The following is a 21,096-nucleotide window of genomic DNA, read 5'->3' on the forward strand; positions in this document are numbered from 1 at the left end:
GATGGAACTCACATGACACATTCAACTAAAAACCATATCCTTGAACTGCCATATTCATATCTGCTATCATGGTTATACAGATGCCTTATGTGGTCTTCGCTTACTGTCTGTCTCATATACTTTGTCCTTGGCTGGAGTTTCATGATTCAGTGATCAACCTTAAGTTTCTGTGATAAGTTCCATTTTTCGGATGATTTAAGAAATGGTTCAGCTGCATTTGGTATTTAGACTGATTGTAAGGTGTGCATTTTGAATCAATATCATTCATCTAACCTGGATTTTTTTCAGGATTAATTGGTCAACATTTATAGGAAAGATAATTGTAAGGTGTACATGTGTATCAGTTTGACAGTTTATCTTACAATGACCTTATTTTCATGGATAATTGATAATGTGCTACATTTTGTATCTGTATTATACCTTGATCCTTTAAATGATTTTCCCTGGATTTCAATCATAAATAACACTGTAGTAACATTTCAACACATTAAAAAAAACACTTTAATTCTTTTTAATCTTGGGAGTTAAAAAAGAAGTGGAGGATGGAGGGGATATCTTTAGGTCTTGCAAGATTCATTTGACCTGGACCTAATTTTCATGGGTGATTGAACAATGTGAAGTTCTAGTGGTTAGGTCTGGGTTTGTTTTGAAATTTGAATATTTCCAACTACAATTTGGAAACTGCAATCCTGTTGGGTGTTCTCTGAATGAATCCTATCAAATTATACTTATCACTGGGGTTGTACTTACATGAGTGATACGAGGGGTGCCACATAAGGAGTAGGATCTGCTTACCATTTGCAGTACCTCAGATTTCACCTGTTTTTTGGTGAATTTCATGTTGCTCAGTCTTAGGTTTTCTATGTAGTGTTTTGTGTACTGTTGTTTGTCTGTTGAACAGGCTATTATTTGAATTTGGAATTATTATCAATTATGGAATTTACATAATTTCTTGGTTTGAAATTTTTTTTAATAACTTCCATGTTTATTCTATACTTTAATGTTCTGTGCTGTGCACAACACTTTCTATTACAAAGAAGATAGTACATTTTCAATAGAATGCACTGTGCCGCGCACATCACTATCTATACAAAATGAATTGTATAGAAAGTGTTATGAACAGCTCAAAACATTATAATACCAAATAAACACGGAATCTATTAAAAATTTCAAGCACAAGAAATTATGCAAATTCCATAATTAAAAATAATTCCAAGTTCAAATAATAGCCTGTTGTTGGTCTTTTTCTTTTAAATCTATGGCGTTGTCAGTTTATTTACGACCTTTGAGTTTGAATGTCCCTTTGATATCTTTAGCCTCTCTTATCAATAATAACAGAGGGGTATCTGCACGGAAGAATTGCCATTTCACGATGAACAAACAATTAAAAATTTCTTGCACATCGATCTTTTTACCGATTTCACAGAACACGGTAAATAACAAACCCTTTTCACGGCTGCACGTGAAATTAAAATGGCAAAACTCGTTCCACGAAAATAACCCTTTTCCACCCTCATAACAGTTTACAAATTGACTCCAAGTAGAAACTGATAGATTTGTTCAGTTAAGTTTCATACATCACCATTGACAGAGTAATTTTATGTAAGTAATGATATTATCATACATATTGAGTTCTGACTTACATCTGTCATTAATAAATGGTAAGATAAGTATGGAACATTCAAAACATTATTGTTAATGTCCATTACCGATTACTTGCAGTTCAATAGATTCTAGACATGTAATGTAGACATGGTAGATATAAGGAATATGAGGTGATGAAATCAATGATCTAAAAACACTTTATTTGAACATACACTTAAAGCCTGTAGTACTTCTTAACTCAATAAGATGTAGAAGTTGCGTTTTTGTTTTTGAATTAAGTAAATTCTATATATTTTTTATGATTTCTACTATGTAAAAATTACTATATTGGTTTCACTTTTTGATATCTATATATAGGTAAGAGAACATATAGTTCTGTCTTGTAGCATGCTAGTGCCGCTACAAGGCTGCATCCGAACCTGCAAAATGGAAAGGGATTAATATAAGTTGCAATAACTTGTTTCCCAATCCACTATAAATAATTATGTTTAAAATAACATAGAGAAAAAATAAAAAATAATGGATCTTCTTTCAGCACTCTTTCATTTTCGTTAGACCATCAAAGTGTATTGCCTGTGATACACCATCTTGAAATTCTTTGACTATTACTTAGCTTATAACACGCAAGCCTTTGATTTACACACAACAAACAGCATTCTGGTGTAAGTGATTTAAAGAGTTAACAGAAGAATCATCAAATTTGAATATATTTGATCTTTTAGTGGTAGAACGATTGTAAAATATTTTATTGCATAATACAATCATTTAATGAATCTTCTACCATCTGTCGGCCATTTCACAGAGAATCATTTCATTTTTAATAGTGAAGATGAAAATTTAATGGTTACGGAAATGGTGCATAAACAGAGGATAAATTATCAGTTCACACTGGACATGAAAGGTCCAAACTGATTTTTTTATACGATTATCGAATATTGAAAAAGCAAGAAATTCCTCTTTTTGAAGTTGATACTTCTTAGTAATTGCATTCAATAATGGCAGCGTAATTAACAGTAATGGATGAATTCATCAACAGTCATAAGAGACTATTATAGATCATTATATGCTGGTTCTTTGTTGATGATAACAATGTTATATGAATTCATTTCAGGGGAGATAACTCCTTACAAGCTGTTTTACCCTCTTAATGAAATCAAATCCTTTCTCTCTCTTCATAATTAGACAAATTTTGTGCTTCACTAAATTGTTTGTATTTTACATCTGTCAATTTGAAGAGCTACTTATCAAACCACTACAAAGAGGGGTACTGGTAACATGTTGAAAATTCTTGAAGATTAGTGTTTAAAGTGTATTCTTGTAGCAGGTTTTCTTTACACAGGTGGTTTTTTAATGGACATGTTTTCGTGTATACTTTTTAAAAAATTATCACATCCAAAGGCAACAACCTAATAGGTGTCTGAAGTTTTCCCTTTTCAACATTGAGAATATTAAGAGATCATAACACTTTTCAAAATAGCATCCATGAATAATATAACCAGGGGTGGATCCAGCCATTTTAAAAAGGGGAAATGGGGGGTCCCTCCCCAGGATAAATGGAGGGGTTTCAACTAATATGTCCCAATTCAAATGCATTGATCATCCAAAAAAAAAAACAGGGAGGGTTCCAAGTAAAGGAATGCCGATCTGTATAAATTGAAAACACTGATCCCCTGTATAAAGTACTGTCTTGAAAATAACAAACCTGTTTAATTGGAAACCATTTGAATCTATATGGATTATTTGATTTGCAATTACTTATTTATATCTAGTCAGAGAAAACTCTATAAAATATATATAGATGTATCAGCAATTCTCTGAACAAAATTTCAACATATTGAATGAAAAATACATGTATGCCAATTCAATTTCTCATTTCTTTTCAGGTGATTTTAAGAACATAACAGTGTGTGAAAACCAACAGATAAATATTCGTTGTGAAAGATCTCAAAGAATTGCAATCTACTCAGTGTTATTTGGTAGAGCTACAACAAATACACCAAAGTGTTTAAAAAATGGTATTGGCTATGCAGGTAATTATCCATATTTCTTGTCAACAAAATCTCACAAAAGTTATATTTTTCTCCACTTAAACAAAAATAAACCTACATTAAGGTCAAAAATTAATTGATGTTGCCTTGCTTTATAAGGGGGTCTCATTGTGTGGGGGGTGTCTGTTCCCAGATCCCGCTTATAGTTTAATGAGAAACCTGTATCCCACTTCTCGTTGCCATAATAGCGCATGTAATTTCCCGTGTACCGCCAGACTTTGTTTCCTGTTTTCACGCTTAATTATTGGACTTTCATGTGTCATGCTTAAAAAAAATTGGCCAAAATCCCCCATCACGCTTAGACCCCAATGAGACCCACTTATAAGAGTTCTTGACTATCTGAAATCAAGGCCTTTATTCATAAAACCATCAGTGCTTGGTGTACAAAAAGTGTTCATGAGTATTTTGGTTGGTTGAATCTTGAGTCTGAGTAGAATAATCGTACACCTGATTTTTTTTACTGCAAGGCCTTAACTCAACCAATATCTTACAAACTCTTACTTTCTTTTTTACTCAGACAGAAAATACCCAAAATTCCAAATAAAACAGCTCAGTCATTTTTCAGGTCAGAAAAACAGAACATTTGTTTTCAATCTGAATTCAACAGCAATAATGTTTTTTTAAGATCTAAAAAAACTGCACGGAAAAATCACCACAGAAAAAACATTTATTCAAGATATATTGAAAATTTATGTAAACAACCGGGTTCATTTTTTGCATTGAATATTAGGAAGTCCTTTCCAAAATTGGCGATTTTTATGCATATTAAATTTTAAACTTTTAACATTTTTTTTGCCAGTATTTTGAACTTGATACTACATTGTATTTCACAAAAAATCTTTTTTTAGTTGTCCCAATATATTTAGTGTAAAATTTGTGATGATGGTGATTGTCAGGTGATAGAATCAATCTCATTGGAGCCTATGATGTCTCAAGATTTTTTGAAGGTCGTAAAAACAAGTATAAATTTTATAATAATGTCAATATATTTTATCTTCAACAAACTAAGCAAAAAAAGTAGAAGAATGCTCTGTTTGTGATATTCACATAAATAGTTTTAAAAAATGCCCCCATACTAATTAATTCGGTGCCTGATAACTAAATACTGTGAAGGCTGATACTGAGTTGTAAGTGTATGTAAACAAAATATATTGTGATCATTTAAATTGTTGACATTTTTATTTTATCACTTCGTAACAATTTAGATATGTGTTTTGATATTATCTTAGTATGTTCATAACTAATTTCTTAAAATGTCACACTGCAAGGTTAATCTTGTTGACACGTTAAATCATGGAGGGTCAAATTATTGTCAGTTTTATATAAAAAAGGTTATCTTTTTTCAGTGCAATAAATAGCTTTTAATAATAATATATTCTTGAATTCATGATATAGTGTTGATATATATGTTTGCTTTTCTGATTAATAAATTATTCACAAAATGTCCAATTAATGAATTTGTGGAAGCTTATCTTGCTGTGAATGGATATAGTATATATAGTTAAGTGGCAATAATCATTTATCAAAGCTTATTGAAGTCACTTTTTTTGTTTCTCATGTAGAAGTTTTATGAGGAAATAAATTTTTGATCTTGACTAATACTGTTTACGTTATAAATATCGGCACACGGCCAAACTTAATTTGTGCTTGTAAACATAATACACCTAAACCGTTATTTAGGGTCAATTTTCTACTTCCTTATCCTACTAATATAAAACAAGGAGATGTGGTTTAAATGCCAATGAGAAAGCTATATATATATATATTAACATACAAATGACTCTAATTTAGCAAATACAGGAGCCTGTACAGCCATCAGCATTGAGCAAAACCCACAACATAAAGTTAAGATTGAAGGACAAAATTTCCTATCTATATATAATTTTGTAAAAATAAACCACTTTAAAAAACTTTTTATTTGCAGATTGTAAATCAGCTACTGCTACGGAAGAAGTTATGAAAAGATGTCATGGCCGTAACCATTGTGTGATAGAGGCTGAGGAATATGTGTTTGGTAACCCATGTCCTCCAGGAGTACAAAAATACCTATCTATATCTTATACATGTGGTATGTGATAAACAGGGTGTACAAAAAAAACTATCTTTATCTTATACTTGTGGTATGTAATAATCAGGGTGTACAAAAATACCTATCTATATCTTTTACATGTGGTATGTAATAATCAGGGTGTACAAAAATACCTATCTATATCTTATACATGTGGTATGTAATAATCAGGGTGTACAAAAATACCTATCTATATCTTTAATATACATGTGGTATGTAATAATCAGGGTGTACAAAAATACCTATCTATATCTTTAATATACATGTGGTATGTAATAATCAGGGTGTACAAAAATACCTATCTATATCTTATACTTGTGATATGTTATACATATGTAATACAAGATATACCAGTAATCACTGTAATTGGTTTAAAAAAATACCAATCCATAATGGAACAAGTCAACTATTTTGACTTAAAGAATATCATTCTCAATTTTATAGATTGTTTGATGCTTAAAAAGTGAAGGCATTAAAATAGTGATAATATTCATGGTTTGAATATTTGGCAGATTCCTGGTTTCTTAAAAAAAAGGTGACCCAATATGTAACTTTTCAAGTAATTTTGTATTGAAATCAAACACTTTTAAATAAGGTAAAGGCACATATTGACTTCAATTACTGGTTAACTAAAATGTAAATATGAATGTTAAACTTATTCAGAAATGATCTTAATCAGAAAACATAACATTAGGTGTTGACTCAAACATTTCATATAACACAAAAGTCTAGATAGTAAAATATGACATAGTTCACAAGTAATATGTTTCCTTTTGCACTTCTAATACTATTTGCATATTGTGAAGATACAAGTTGATATTCTTTACTTATACATTCATTTTAAGTCATGCTGTTGAATATATTAGATTTAATATCCAAACGTTTGATTGAGCATATGTAAAATTGAGTTAATTAGCATCCCACTATATAACTATTTCCTGATGATCTTCAGAATACTAGAGTATGTAAAAAGAATACCCTCAAGATGATAATTTCCTTACATAAAAATCACCTCAGGTGAAACCAATGGACGGATTATGAAATATTTAATACTTGTACCGTATTACCTGATTTAAATGTTTTATATTAAAATTCCAACAACATCAAAGCAAACATATCTTTAAATGATTTGTATGGGGAAAATGTGAATCGTAGTTGATTGATTGGAGTTCAGTTTTCCTTGAGAAGTTTGAGATGTTGTTGACGAATTATTTTTTTTCAACTCAAAGTACATAAAAAATTATCAGTATAATTTTGCACTTTATATTTGCATTTCATCATAATTTATCAGAATACAATGTTTATTTGTATGATTCAGAATGGAAAACAAATATTAAAGTACAGGCCAGAAAAGTGTGATTCACAATTACGAAAAACAGGAATAACCTTCTAAAATGGTACACCCATGAATTTAAAAACAAACAGAAATAGGGTGTGTGTGATTTAGACATCCAAACAACACAAAACAATAATACGACCTATAAAGATCTGCAAAAGGTTTTATGCAAAGCACAAGTACTATTAATTCAGTTGTAGGGATAAATTACTGGAATAGGTCACTAAAATTTCAATAGATATAAGAAGATGTGGTATGAGTGCCAATTAGACAATACTCTCTATCCATAAGTTGCAATTTATATAAGTAAACCATTATAGGTCAAAGTACAGCCTTCGACATGGAGCCTTTGCTCACACCAAACAGCAAGCTATAAAGGGCCACAAAAATGACTAGCATCAAACCATTCAAACATAAAAACCAACGAAAGGTCTAATCTAAATAAAAAACGAGAAATGAGAAACACTTGACTTTACTTGACTCATGTGATTAAATCATATATGTATCTGATATGAAATTTTTCAAATTAAAATGATGCTAACAAAATGCAGGCGCAGATCCAGAGGGGGGGGTTCCGGGGGTTGGAACCCCTCTTTTTTTTTGACGATTAATGTATTTGAATGGGAACATGTGATTGGAACAACCCCCCCCCCCCCCCTTTGTCCTGGGTTAGGAACCCCCCCCTTTTTAAAATGGCTGGATCCGCCCCTGAAATGGCCATATGGACATTTGCAACAAAATGATATAAAATAGTTTGTATACATGTTTGAAATATTTTGTAAATATAAATTTTCACATAAACTTTTTAAGGGAAAAAAAAGCAATCTTTGTGTTTTGACAATTTATGTGGGAGGTTTTCACTGGTCAAACACCATTGAAGTGATAACAAGCTGATCCCACATCTGTTTGGTACATCATATAACCTACAGTTATTTTGTAAACAACTATTTACTTCATCTGACACTTTTATGGCAGACATGTATTTAACAAGATGGAGTTACACTGCCTGCAGAGTGATGCACATGATCTGTTGAGCTCAATGAAAGATGGCTATCAACAGCACTGATACAATCAGACAGTGTACATATGTCTTGACATCTTTAAAAGGTGTAATATTTCAAGTGGTTAAACCCATACATGACCTCCATTTGTAGAGAAAGAATCTGTGTGTGTGTGTTTTTGCCTTGAGTATTGAAGGGTTAATCTATTTTACTGTTTGAACGGGAATCCCATTCCATTGTGATAATCATCCTATCTATTTTTTCAATGAAATGATTTCCTTTGATGACATGACAGTGTATATTAATAATGGAAAGATGTTTAAACATCAGATTTCTAATTCAATATGTATAACAGGATAACAGGTTAAGATGGTTATTGATAGAAAAAATGTTTTAATGGGAGATATAGACCACCGTGTGTGCGTCAACACTGTTGAAGTAAATTGCCCTGGATCAAATTTTGTAAGGAAGAGACAATTTTAATCTTCATCTTTTTTTAAATTGCTTTGCACTTGTTTATCTTCTAAATTTCATGAAAAAATGAACAAAAAGAAGGAAGCTGTTTCAAGGCTATGTTGTGTAATTATATGTATAGCATAACAGGCAATTTATTTTTTATGGATTTGATGTGACATTGTGTAACCAACCATTGTCGAAAAAAAATCTTTACAGGGTTTTTTTTTTAATTGAATGAACTAGAACAGAAAAGAAAGTATCTGGAAAATGTTGGCTTATTTATTTGATGCGTAAAAATTTATTTTCACTTTTTGATTTCATTTTGTGACAGAAGATTATTTTTCAGTTTTTACATGTCCATGGTACTGGTATTCATTCCTGAAATCTTTCTGGCCTCACACATCTTTTTTTATAGCAGAGTTGAGAGAAAATAAAACTTATGATATGACATTTAGGTTTCCTGTCAAATCTCTTGAGTCACTGTCATCATCTTTACAAACTTGGTTTAATAGCGCTCCATTTATTGAGGACCTTTCAATTTTTTGGTCTAAAAGGTCAAAGTCACAGAAACCTATAAATTGACAGTAACCATTGGAAAGTTTTGTTTCAGAACTATGTCCTTTAAACCATATATGAGATTTTTACCTATCTATGGTTGAGTTGATAAAAGTCCTTTCAGGGATCTCCTTTTTTGATTTTAAGCCTCTTGATCTTCTGACATGATCAGTAAAGCAGGATAGACATTTCAGGATATGCACTCTGAATAATTCATCAAGTGATGTACAACTGTGCTATGCTTATTTCGTTTTTTTTTTTTAATTTTCAGTGCCAAAGAAGATTTTAAAGGACAGATTAAGACACCATGGAAAAAATGGTTTTCATAGAAAGAAAAAAAGGAAGAAGAAAAAGCCAGATAAAAAAGAAACAAGTTCAAGCATTCCACAAACTGTTACCTTTATAGAAAAAGTGCTAAATACTGAGGCCCCTGTAAATAATAATAATAATATGTATCCAGCAGGTTAGTTTTTTTTATTTTTTCATATTAAAAAAAAAGGAGACCAATGTGTCCTCATGAAATATTTGCCACTAGACATTATACAAACCACAATTATTCAACCAATGAATCAATATTTAATACGTGGAAAAGGATAGACACATTGTCAAAAATATAAAGTTAATTATAAAAACAATCCACTAAACAAAAAAACACCCGAAGATTAAGCCACATGTTCCTAAAAATACTTAAGTAAGCTAACCAAAGATATTACCTTTACTTACACACTCAATGCATTTTGCTGTAAAAGTCTGTTCTAACTGGGATATTCTTATAAAAATATGACATAGCTTTGAACATAGTATTCTATTATTTCTTGTCTCTAACTGAAAACATTTGAATCATAACCTGCCATTCAGCATCAATTCATTCATCCTACTATAAACCATTTATTATTTCATTCATTCACTACACAAACTTTATATACAAATGATATTGAAAATGTGCAATTAAGGGGAGACAATAAAAAGAGAACACTGAAATAAATTATAAAAGTCTTCCAAATTTGTCATTTAATGTTAATTTTTTAATTTAACCATTATCCCATTTTTTCTTTTATACTATGGATTCATTATTATTCGTTGGATAGCAATTATTGTGGATTTAGTGGGTACATGGAAACCACAAATTTAAATGTTCAACAAATCACAAATTTGCTGTATGATTAAATGCAGACTATTTGAAAACCACGAAATCAGATCTCCACGAACATCCAGTTTTCCTCAATCCACAAAAATTGGAACCCACAACTAGAGGCTCTAAAGAGCCTGTGTCGCTCACCTTGGTCTATGTGCATATTAAACAAAGGACACAAATGGATTCATGACAAAATTGTATTTTGGTGATGGTGATGTGTTTGAAGTTCTTACTTTACTGAACGATTTTGCTTCTTACAATTATATCTATAATGAACTTTGCCCATTAGTAACAGAGAACTATATTTGGTAAAAATTTACATAAATTTACCAAATTAATGAAAATTGTTAAAAATTGACTATAAAGGGCAATAACTCCTTAAGGGGTCAATTGACCATTTAGGTCATGTTGACTTATTTGTAGATCTTACTTTGCTGAACATTATTGCTGTTTACAGTTTATCGCTATCTATAATAGGATTCAAGATAACCAAAAACGGCAAAATTTCTTTAAAAATTACCAATTGGAGGGCAGCAACCCAACAACCAGTTGTCCAATTCATCTGAAAAATTCAGGGCAGATAGATATTGACTTGATTAACAATTTAACTTCTTGTCAGATTTGCTCTAGATGCTTTGGTTTCATAGTTATAAGCCAAAAACTGCATTTTACCCCTATGTTCTATTTTTAGCCGTGGTGGCCATCTTGGTTGAATGGCCAGGTCATCGGACACATTTTTCAAACTAGATACCCCAAAGATGATTGTGGCCTAGTAGTTTCAGTGGAGATTTTGTAAAAGATTACTTAGATTTATGAAAAATGGTTAAAGATTGACTATAAAGGGCAATAACTCCTAAAGGGGTCAACTGACCATTTTGGTCATGTTGACTTATTTGTAGATCTTACTTTGCTGAACATTATTGCTGTTTACAATTTATCTCTATCTATAATGAAATTCAAGATAATAACCAAAAACAGCAAAATTTCCTCAAAATTACCAATTCAGGGGCAGCAACCCAACAACCGATTGACCAATTCATCTGAAAATTTCAGGGCAGATAGATCTTGACCTGATAAACATTTTTATCCCATGTCAGATTTCCTCAAAATGCTTTGGTTTTTGAGTTATAAGCCAAAAACTGCATTTTACCCTATGTTCTATTTTCAGCGGTGGCAGCCATCTTGGTTGGTTGACCAGGTCACGCCACACATTTTTTAAACTAGATACCCAAAAGATGATTGTGGCCAAGTTTGGAATAATTTGGCCCAGTAGTTTCAGATGAGAAGATTTTTGTAAAAGTTTACTTTAATTTACGAAAAATGGTTAAAAATTGACTATAAAGGGCAATAACTCCTAAACGGGTCAACTGACCATTTTGGTCATGTTGACTTATTTGTAGATCTTACTTTGCTGAACACTATTGCTGTTTACAGTTTATCTCTATCTATAATAATATTCAAGATAATAACCAAAAACAGCAAAATTTCCTCAAAATTACCAATTCAGGGGCAGCAACCCAACAACCGATTGACCGATTCATCTGAAAATTTCAGGGCAGATAGATCTTGACCTGATAAACATTTTTATCCCTATCAGATTTCCTCAAAATTCTTTGGTTTTTGAGTTATAAGCCAAAAACTGCATTTTACCCCTATGTTCTATTTTTAGCCGTGGCGGCCATCTTGGTTGGTTGACCGGGTCACGCCACACATTTTTCAAACTAGATACCCCAATGATGATTGTGGCCAAGTTTGGTTTGATTTGGCCCAGTAGTTTCAGAGGAGAAGATTTTTGTAAAAGCTAACGCCGGACGACGCCGGACGGTGGACGACGGTCGACGGACGCCGGACGCCGGACGCCGGACACAAAGTGATGAGAAAAGCTCACTTGGCCCTTTGGGCCAGGTGAGCTAAAAATGAATGAATCCACAGTATATGAATTTCCCAAATAAAACATTCTATGAATAAAATATACATGCATTTGTAGTAGATTTTTAAAAAGTAATTAAGGGGAGATAATAAAAAGAGAACACTGGGGGAAATTCAAAAATCTAATGTGTCTTCCAGATGATGCACAGCAACAAGATCTAGTGAGGAAGGGCGAGCTGCAAGTAAATCCAAACAAATCCTCCAAGACTCAGGAGGAGGTGGAGAAATCCAATATATCTACAGTGCTATGTATAAATACTACAATCAAATCTACAGTTAGTCAGGGAAGAAACAATGGTGCTATTGGACTGGTTACAGACTGGTTCAATTCTTTTAACTTCATCTCTAGTAAGTAACTATGTTGTTTGATTTTCATGTCTCTAAGATTTGAAAAAGGACAATACTTGATTTGTCTCATTCCCAATCATACCACATCTTCTTTTTTATATTAATGAGTTTGAATAAACATTAACACATTATATTAACTTATATTCAAATGAAAATAGACCAATGAATGAATTTTGCAAAAGTATGAAAAGAATAATGGTAAATTATTATATGAAAAAAAGAGGTTGTGCCAATGAGAGAACACTTCAGAAGACCAAATAATATAGAAATTAGCAACATTAGGTCTCTGTAAGCTTTCATCAATGAGCAAAACACATATCAACCATATAGCAATCTACTTAGTTTTCTTTATTTTTGTTTTCTTATAGCTTAATGTTTTTGTTTCTTAATAGCTTAATTAATTAAACTAACAAGAAAGGAAAACATTTTTTATGTGAAAAAAAATAAAGTGATTTTACAGTTTAGTGAAATTACCAAAACATTAATTTGTTTGTTCTATTTTCAGAAAATGAAGAGAAAGCAATTCTTTATCTTGTGATTGGTGTTTGTGTTGGGATAATTTGTCTCTTAATTGTGGTTGTGATAAAACTGATAATCAGAAACAAACATCAACGCAAATCAAAACTAGATGTTACGGACCCAGTACATTGTAATCCACCTCCCCCACCAAATCATACCGAGGTTCCAACTATGTCACGGACTGACTCTGTAGACAGGATCGAAGTTGTCAGGTTTGAACCTCGTGGAACTTTCAGAAATGGGGAACGTTATCGACCGCGTAGCATGAGGAATCTTGACAGTGACGACCCATTTGATTCTACCATTGTAGATCATGGAGATCCTTTTCAGCGACGAGGGACATTATTAAGTCTTGATCAGAATGACAGAGTGATAAACAATTATTATGGCTAAGTCACATGATATTAAGGTGCTCTATTTTTTATCTGTGTAACAGTTCAGATTGTAATGTAGTGGTTGAAATGTAATAGTAAATGTGTGCAGTGATCTGATTTGAAAGCTATGTCTGAATATTTGATGGTTTGTAGCTTGATCAATACTATGTCTGAATATTTGATGGTTGTAGCTTGATCAAAACTATGACTGAATAATTGATGGTTGAAACTTGATCAAAACTATGTATGAATAGTTGATGGTTGAAGCTTGATCAAAATTTTATTTGTACAAGTGAATATTAAATGTTCAAATTCAAGTTTGTGTATGCTTTGATGGAAATTTCATATTTTGTTTGTTTTTGTGTGTTTGAAAATATTTTTAATAAATTGCAATAATATACATTTATTTTAGGGTAACAAAGAAAGTTTACATGTATTGAGAAGCATCTTAAAAAAATTTAGTTGTGTATTTACATTTTTTTGTCTTCAATATCTTTCCTTTAAAAAAATATATATATATTGATACATTTTAGGTTATGTTGTGTCTTAGTAGGGAAAATAGGGGGAGGGAATTTTTTCCTGTTCATTTAATATTTCTCATTGCAAGTATGCAAAGTAATTCAGATTCAGTTGCAGTCTTAGAGTTACAGTTCATTCAAGATTTTTAAACCTTTAAAAAAGTTAATTTTTAGCATAATTTTTTTCATAGAAAGTAGTTCTTATTTATTTATCTAGGTATTACCATTAAGTTAACATTAGGCAATAAATGTCAATATTTTATACTATTGTTAAAAAGATACCATGAAATATATGTGACAACGAATACAATTGAACTCTATACCTCAAATGAAAATGTCTGATTGAAGGAATGTTTTATACTCTAAAATTAACCATACTGTCAATGGCTGTATCAATTAAAGTGAAATGTGTTAATTTATTTTCTTTTAAAACTACTAAAGTTTTATGTTAGGACTGTATTCAATGTTTGTTTTTTTTATTTTGGCATTTACAGTAGATCTGAAAAGAATTCCACATGATAATGAATAGTGCAGTGTGTAAAAATACTACATGTTTTAGACTTTATGTCCCCATTCAAATGCATTGATGGTCCAAAAAACAGGGGGTGGGTTCCAACACCACTGTGAATGCATAGACAATGAAAAATCTTCAATCAACCATTCCAAATTAGCGCTGGATTTACCTATCTCAATAAAATTGAGATGATTGCATATTGGTCCCCTCTCCTATAGGGCACCACAATCCAAGCTAAGTGAATTTTTTTTTTACAGTGTTAGGAATTCAGGCCCTCGCAAGTAGAAGAGATGAATTAAGGGGAGGGACTGAATTATTCTGGTTAAGCTGATATATGCATTAAAATTTGGTCCACAAATTTGTTTGTACTGCTAGGATATAGCATTATTCTTTACATGTTTATTACCTGTGGCACAAAGTTCATTGTTTACCATAGCAAATCATGTAATACTATGGAAATTATGTCAGTCAATTCAAATTGCATATATAATGCAACTAGTTGTGTATATTTCCTAAATATAGTAACACAGCTATATTTTGTGCAAAGTCATTTCATCATGGAACACTTTTTCAAAAATCAGGGGTTCATAAAGGGATAAAAATAAGTTTGAAATTCGTGTTACAATTTAAATAGCTATCAATGTACTAATTTAAGTTGCAGTTTAAAGTAACATAAGGTCAATGTCATAAAAATATAAACTTTTTTGCAGTGGAAGGGCTTGGTACAACCTCACCCACCCCCAGTTTCTCAGCCTCATACAAAAAAGTTGATATTCTTCTGACGTTGACCTAATATTGTATATTTAGCTAAATCAGAAGGTGGCGAAATGATTCTATTGTAAGACAGACAATAAAAAGAATTTTGATGTAACATTTCATTTTGTATTTTATAATGTGAAATTGTATTTTGTGTATGTTGTTATATGCATGCAAGTTATTTATATATGTGAATGAACAAATATTCTTCCATTTTACATTTAGTTATGGCAGCATTTTTATACATATCTCACTGCTTTTAAACTTTATATATTGAGATCATTTTTAGCTTATTTGTTATGAATGATGAAAGAACATTTTTAAGTACATTAAATTTTATGTTTTGTTTGCAATTTTATTTCTATTTTTACTTCTTGATGTTTTTACCAAAGCTATTTTATAGAAATATTCTACATATTAAATCTATTCTTATTTCAAATAATGTTACTGACACAAGCAGTTCCTCTTGCAGTTTTAATCATGAAAAATACATAATTTTAAACTATTTGATATGTTGACTCATTTAATATTTAAGTTTTGTCAAAGTTATGTTCCTAATTTTTTGGAGGTAAATGTAATTACCATAACTAGTTATATATTTGCACAGTTTGTCTCAATTTAAGGTTGTTTGTGTATAAATATGAAATAAAAGGAAAATCCGTAATATGTGGTTGCTATTTACAAAGATTTTATTATATATGCAAAAAGACTTATTTATGAAAACTTATTATTTGAAATTGATATAAATTAGTAAAAATAAAGGAGGATTGTTTTTTTTTATGTTAAAATATTTGAAAAACATAAATAGGTTTAGATAAAAAGAAATGATAAGGTTGGAGAGTTGTCATGAAATATTTGTCACTGGACATATAACAAACAACAATCAATCGTTTAGGGTAGAAAAATGTTTAAATTTATAAATTATATAGAGAGAGAACGATAACAATGTTTTTGGATTAATGAAAAAGTACAAATTTTTATTATTGCTGATTCTGTCATCATCAGTGTTGTCGTGCATTTTGTGAACAGGATGCAATTTTTGAATTCATACAAGGGTGAAATTTTCATTACTGCCGATTTGGTTGTCATCATTGTTGTAATATATTATGTACTTAACTCTCATATTAGCACTTTCTGAAGATAAATGCTTATATTTTATGTAATGATAGCTTATTGTAAATACACTAGTTTTCACATAGGGCACCCATTCATCTATCTACTAGTCAGGTCAATGAAGAGTTACCTGCCCATTTTATTAAATCATTTTTGTTATGTATATATTGTACAGCCCATTTATTTATATTTATATATACAAAGATGCAATATATATATTTTTGTGTATTTTGAATTAGAATTCTGTTAATGAGTATTTTAATTTTAAAAAAATGGTAATGTTCATTTCTAAGTATGATTGATTTAATCATTCATTTATTTCAAACTTAAGGTTAAGCAGATAATCATGATAAACTCTTCATCAATTTAGAATAACAAGAATGTGTTTCCTTGGATACCACATCCAGTTCACACTATCACATGTTCAGTGAAGTTTTATATTTTGCATGCAAAAAACTTATTTAGTATAAAATTTTGAAATAAAACATAAAGTAACAAGTTTTAAAATAGATGTGACCACATAAAAATTTAGTTTTAAAATAGATGTGACATAAAAAAAAAACAACTTTAAAAGAACTTAAACCTACCTGAAACCCAATTATTAACCTAAAACCAAAAAAAATAAAGACTCCCACTATCATAGGCCAAGGAATAAAAAAAAAAGATTATGGTTAATATTACTCTGATATTTAAAAAGTAGAAGAAAAGATACATTAGTTAACACATAACCAGATATTTTTATTCAACCCAGTCTCAAAACCAAACTTTTTTTTATAGCTTCTCACTTTACTCCCACCTCAAACATTTCACAGTGCAATGATTTACAAATAAAATTACTTTCATGGTACTGTGGATTCAATATTATTTGTGGGATACCAATTTTCATGGATTTCAAGGGTACAGATGAACCATGAAATTAAAAAAGTTAAACAAATACAGGGGCGGATCCAGCCATTTTAAAAAGGGGGGTTCCAACTATATGTCCCCATTCAAATGCATTGATCGACCAAAAAAAAAGGGGGGTTCCAACCCCCGGAACCCCCCCCTCTGGATCCGCCACTGGAATAACACATTTTCTATAGGCTTGTATGCAGACTTCCTCAACACCATGAAATTACTAGTAGATATTCACAAACATGAATATTTTTCTTAATCCACGAAAATAAATGAATTCACAGTATGGCAAATGAGGTCTTCCATGTAAATGATGGCATGCCTTGTTCAATGCTTGTATTGGCTGTTTTATACAATGTGTTCAGTTAGAAAATCACGGGTATCATGTTCTCAGCTAATTGAATATGTAATATAGCTTCTCAGCCTTGCTTACTTAAATCACAGTTATGCTTCAATAATATCAGTTATCACATAAAAGAAATTATAGTGGTTTAGCATAAAATATGTGCCTTTGACGGGAGTCTGAATTCTGAAATAAAGATGGACACAATTCGCCTTTTCAGAATCTAAAGGACTATGGGTAATCTCATTGTTTGTACACCAAAATGAAAATAACATTACGTCATTGGTTGAATTTCCATTGTTTAGAATGTTTTAAACCAATCACAACATTTTGGTGTATGCTTTTGAAAATATTACCCAGAATGCATTCGATTCTGAAACGGCTTATTACAGAACATAGATCCAAGTTTTGACCCTAATAATACACTTGTATTACAAAGGAGTTATTTTATGGAAATTTAATGACAACTGTCAACATATCCAATCTTGGCTGTCCTGAGAAACATGTTTTTTTGGACCTCCATTTCAATACATTGGATAGTAAGAAGTCAAAAATAGGTCACTGAAATAATTTAACCAACATGTTCAAATTTAGGTCAGATAAGCATTTGATAATTTTATTTTATCATTTTTACGACTCTGATGTTCGAAGAGGCTGAAAAAAATTGGTCAATAAAAAAGGACTGTGCATTGTTAGTTTAAATAACCAAACTTATTATTTCAAAGAAGTTATAATTCTTTACATTTTATTGTCACTCTTTTTTTAACTGCTACAGATAAAATTATGATGTTTGTTAGGTGTGCTGTATGTTTTATAGTAATACAATCAAATAAACACTTAGTCTGGTTTTTTTTTCTTTAAAAACAACCATACACGATACCTCCAAATTTGAAAAGAATCAATTTGACAACAAGTGCTGTCCATTGTTATTTTTGTCTCTACTATGTTGAAGAATGTATCTATTGTATGCATTTCATTTTGTTTTAGTTAACTATTAACAAGTTCATATGATCTGCTTTAAATGTTATTTTATACATGAATGTTACTCTCAATGTAGCATTTTTACTTGCATGTTACTTAAAATAACATTTTACATGAAAGTGACTTAAAATGTTACATTTATATACAGGAATGTTACTCTCAAAGAAACATTTTATCTGGCATGTTGCTTTTATGTAACATTTTACATCAAAGTGACTTAAAATGTTATATTATACAGGAATGTTACTACTCAATGTAACATTTTTACTGTCATGTTACTTTTAATATAACATTTTACATCAAAATTACTTTAAATGTTATATTATACATGTATGTTATTTTCAATGTAACATTTTTACTTGCATGTTACTTTCAATGTAACATTTTACTTACATGTTACTTGCAATGTAACATTTTTACTGTCATGTTACTTTTAATATAACATTTTACATCAAAATTACTTTAAATGTTACATTATACATGTATGCTATTTTCGATGTAACATTTTTACTTGCATGTTACTTTCAATGTAACATTTTTACTGTCATGTTACTTTCAATGTAACATTTTTACTGGCATGTTACTTTCAATGTAACATTTTTACTTGCATGTTACTTTCAATATATCATTTTACATCAAAGTGACATTTTATGTAATATTTTACATGCATGTTACTTTTTGATGGCTTTAAAGTTTTGTATTTTTGCATTTACATGAATAAGTTTGAAACTAGGGCCATTTTATATTTCATGTTGTATATGTATGAAAGTTGTTATGCATTTATTAAAAATGATATACTTTGCACAATATGTTATTTTATCACTTTAAAAAAGTTAAACCGAACTTATAGACCATTCGATACTACTGTTGGTGGGTTGTAAATTCATAAAAGAATTATCAGGTCAGTATTATGTGCTGACATGATTTATACTGTAAATTCAGAAATTATTTCGATGTTTTTATAATTGTGAAAAATACTGACCCCCTGAAATCCCTGGCTTAAAAAAATGGAACCCTTAAGTTCCAAATTTCAAGTAATTTAAATCTCGACATTCCTGAAATTCGAAAAAAGAATTCCAGGATCCCAAAATCCTGAGCATAAAAACACTTGATCCCTGAGTCAAAGGTCCTATCCCCCTCATAATTGCAATAATTAAATTTGTATTTTGAAATTTTTTATTTGAATCAAACAGGATTTTTCTGATTATTTCAAAAATTAAGTCCGCATTTTAGTCTTAACCCTTTCCTCCATGGATACTTTTTTTTTTAAACTACTTGATTTGCATAGGATTTTTTCAATAAAAAAAAAATCAGCAGGTTTAAATTATTGATGCATTGCCAAAAACAAATATTTCATCAATGAAATTCCAGTCATAGATTCTCATGAATATCCTTTTTCTATCAGATACAACTTTTATTAAGTCTAATGAAGTTTTTTCATAGGTGAGAAGTTCCAACTGATGGACTACGCAAGGGTCAAAAGGTGTTATTATGGAGTAAAGTGGGTGGCGTCAAAAGGTGTCATTATGGAGGAAAGGGTTAAATGAAACGATCGCAATAATTTATGAATTTACTGTAACTTAGGAAAATTCTTTGTTGATAAATTGAGGAATTACTAAGATTCCAAACCCTAACCTCCCCCTCCAATGTAAAGCTGAGTTTTTATGAATTTTCCTGTTCTTTTCAGGACTTTTTTATCATATAGATATCATATCATATCATATAGAATTTATTTGTTCATTGCGTGTTAATTTGCGTTTTTTGATTGACTTAAGCCTTCCAATTGATACTTTATATTGTGTTTTTCTATGATGTGATGTTATACTATTGTTTCAGAAAAGGGAGAAGGTTTGGTACCATTAAACATTTAATCTCGCTGCAAATGTATGCACCTGTCCAAAGTCAGGAATCTGATGTACAGTAGTTGTTGTCTGTTTATGTAGTTCATACATGTTTCTTGTTTCTCGTTTTTATATAGATTAGACCATTGGTTTTCCTGTTTGAATGGTTTTACACTAGTAATTTTTGGGGTCCTTTATAGTTTGCTGTTCGATGCGAGCCAAGGCTCTGTGTTGAAGGCCTTATAATGGTTTACTTTTATAAATTGTTTCTTGGATGGAGAGTTGTCTCATTGGCATCATACCACATCTTCCTATATCTATCTTTTGTGTGTGAAGGTCCTTTAACAGCCTTTTCAGTTTAAAGTTTGAGTGTTCCTGATGAAGATTAATCAAGGAAAACATTTTGGACACACAAAATTTTGTGTTATTTTCAGCATTCATTAACTGAATTACTGAAATAAGGTGATGACTTCTTACTGTTGTAAAAAAAAATAGTTAAAAGCCAGAACCTGGACTCGACAAGAGCAAAATATTTACCAAGGCTCATTTAAACAACTTGCATCTTGAAGATGTAAACCTATTTCCTAATTTTATAATACAGCAAATGAACCTTCTTATGCTTCAGAGTCAGCAACAAATAGTGACATACAGACCTAGATAACATTTCAGAACTTGACAGGTGCCCAGCCATTATCAACAGTGCAGAGCATAAATATAATGCTTATAATTATAAAACCTTGTTTTGGTATATAGTTTTATCTG

At 30.7% G+C, this 21,096-nt stretch overlaps 1 protein-coding gene across 2 annotated transcripts in view; it reads left to right on the forward strand.

Annotated features, from left to right (window-relative positions):
* Window positions 1-13,883, forward strand: part of LOC139491223 (protein eva-1-like) — a 65,089-nt gene extending 51,206 nt beyond the window's left edge. For both annotated transcript variants that reach the window (XM_071278699.1, XM_071278700.1), the window contains 5 exons: window positions 3,489-3,635; window positions 5,578-5,721; window positions 9,341-9,532; window positions 12,272-12,481; window positions 12,987-13,883. In XM_071278699.1, coding sequence (XP_071134800.1) covers window positions 3,489-3,635; window positions 5,578-5,721; window positions 9,341-9,532; window positions 12,272-12,481; window positions 12,987-13,393 — 1,100 coding nt within the window. In that variant the 3' untranslated portion in view covers window positions 13,394-13,883. The remainder of the gene's footprint in view (window positions 1-3,488; window positions 3,636-5,577; window positions 5,722-9,340; window positions 9,533-12,271; window positions 12,482-12,986) is intronic.
* Window positions 13,884-21,096: the final 7,213 nt, after the last annotated feature.

Source organism: Mytilus edulis, chromosome 10 (assembly GCF_963676685.1).
Source record: "Mytilus edulis chromosome 10, xbMytEdul2.2, whole genome shotgun sequence".
Taxonomy (NCBI): domain Eukaryota; kingdom Metazoa; phylum Mollusca; class Bivalvia; order Mytilida; family Mytilidae; genus Mytilus; species Mytilus edulis.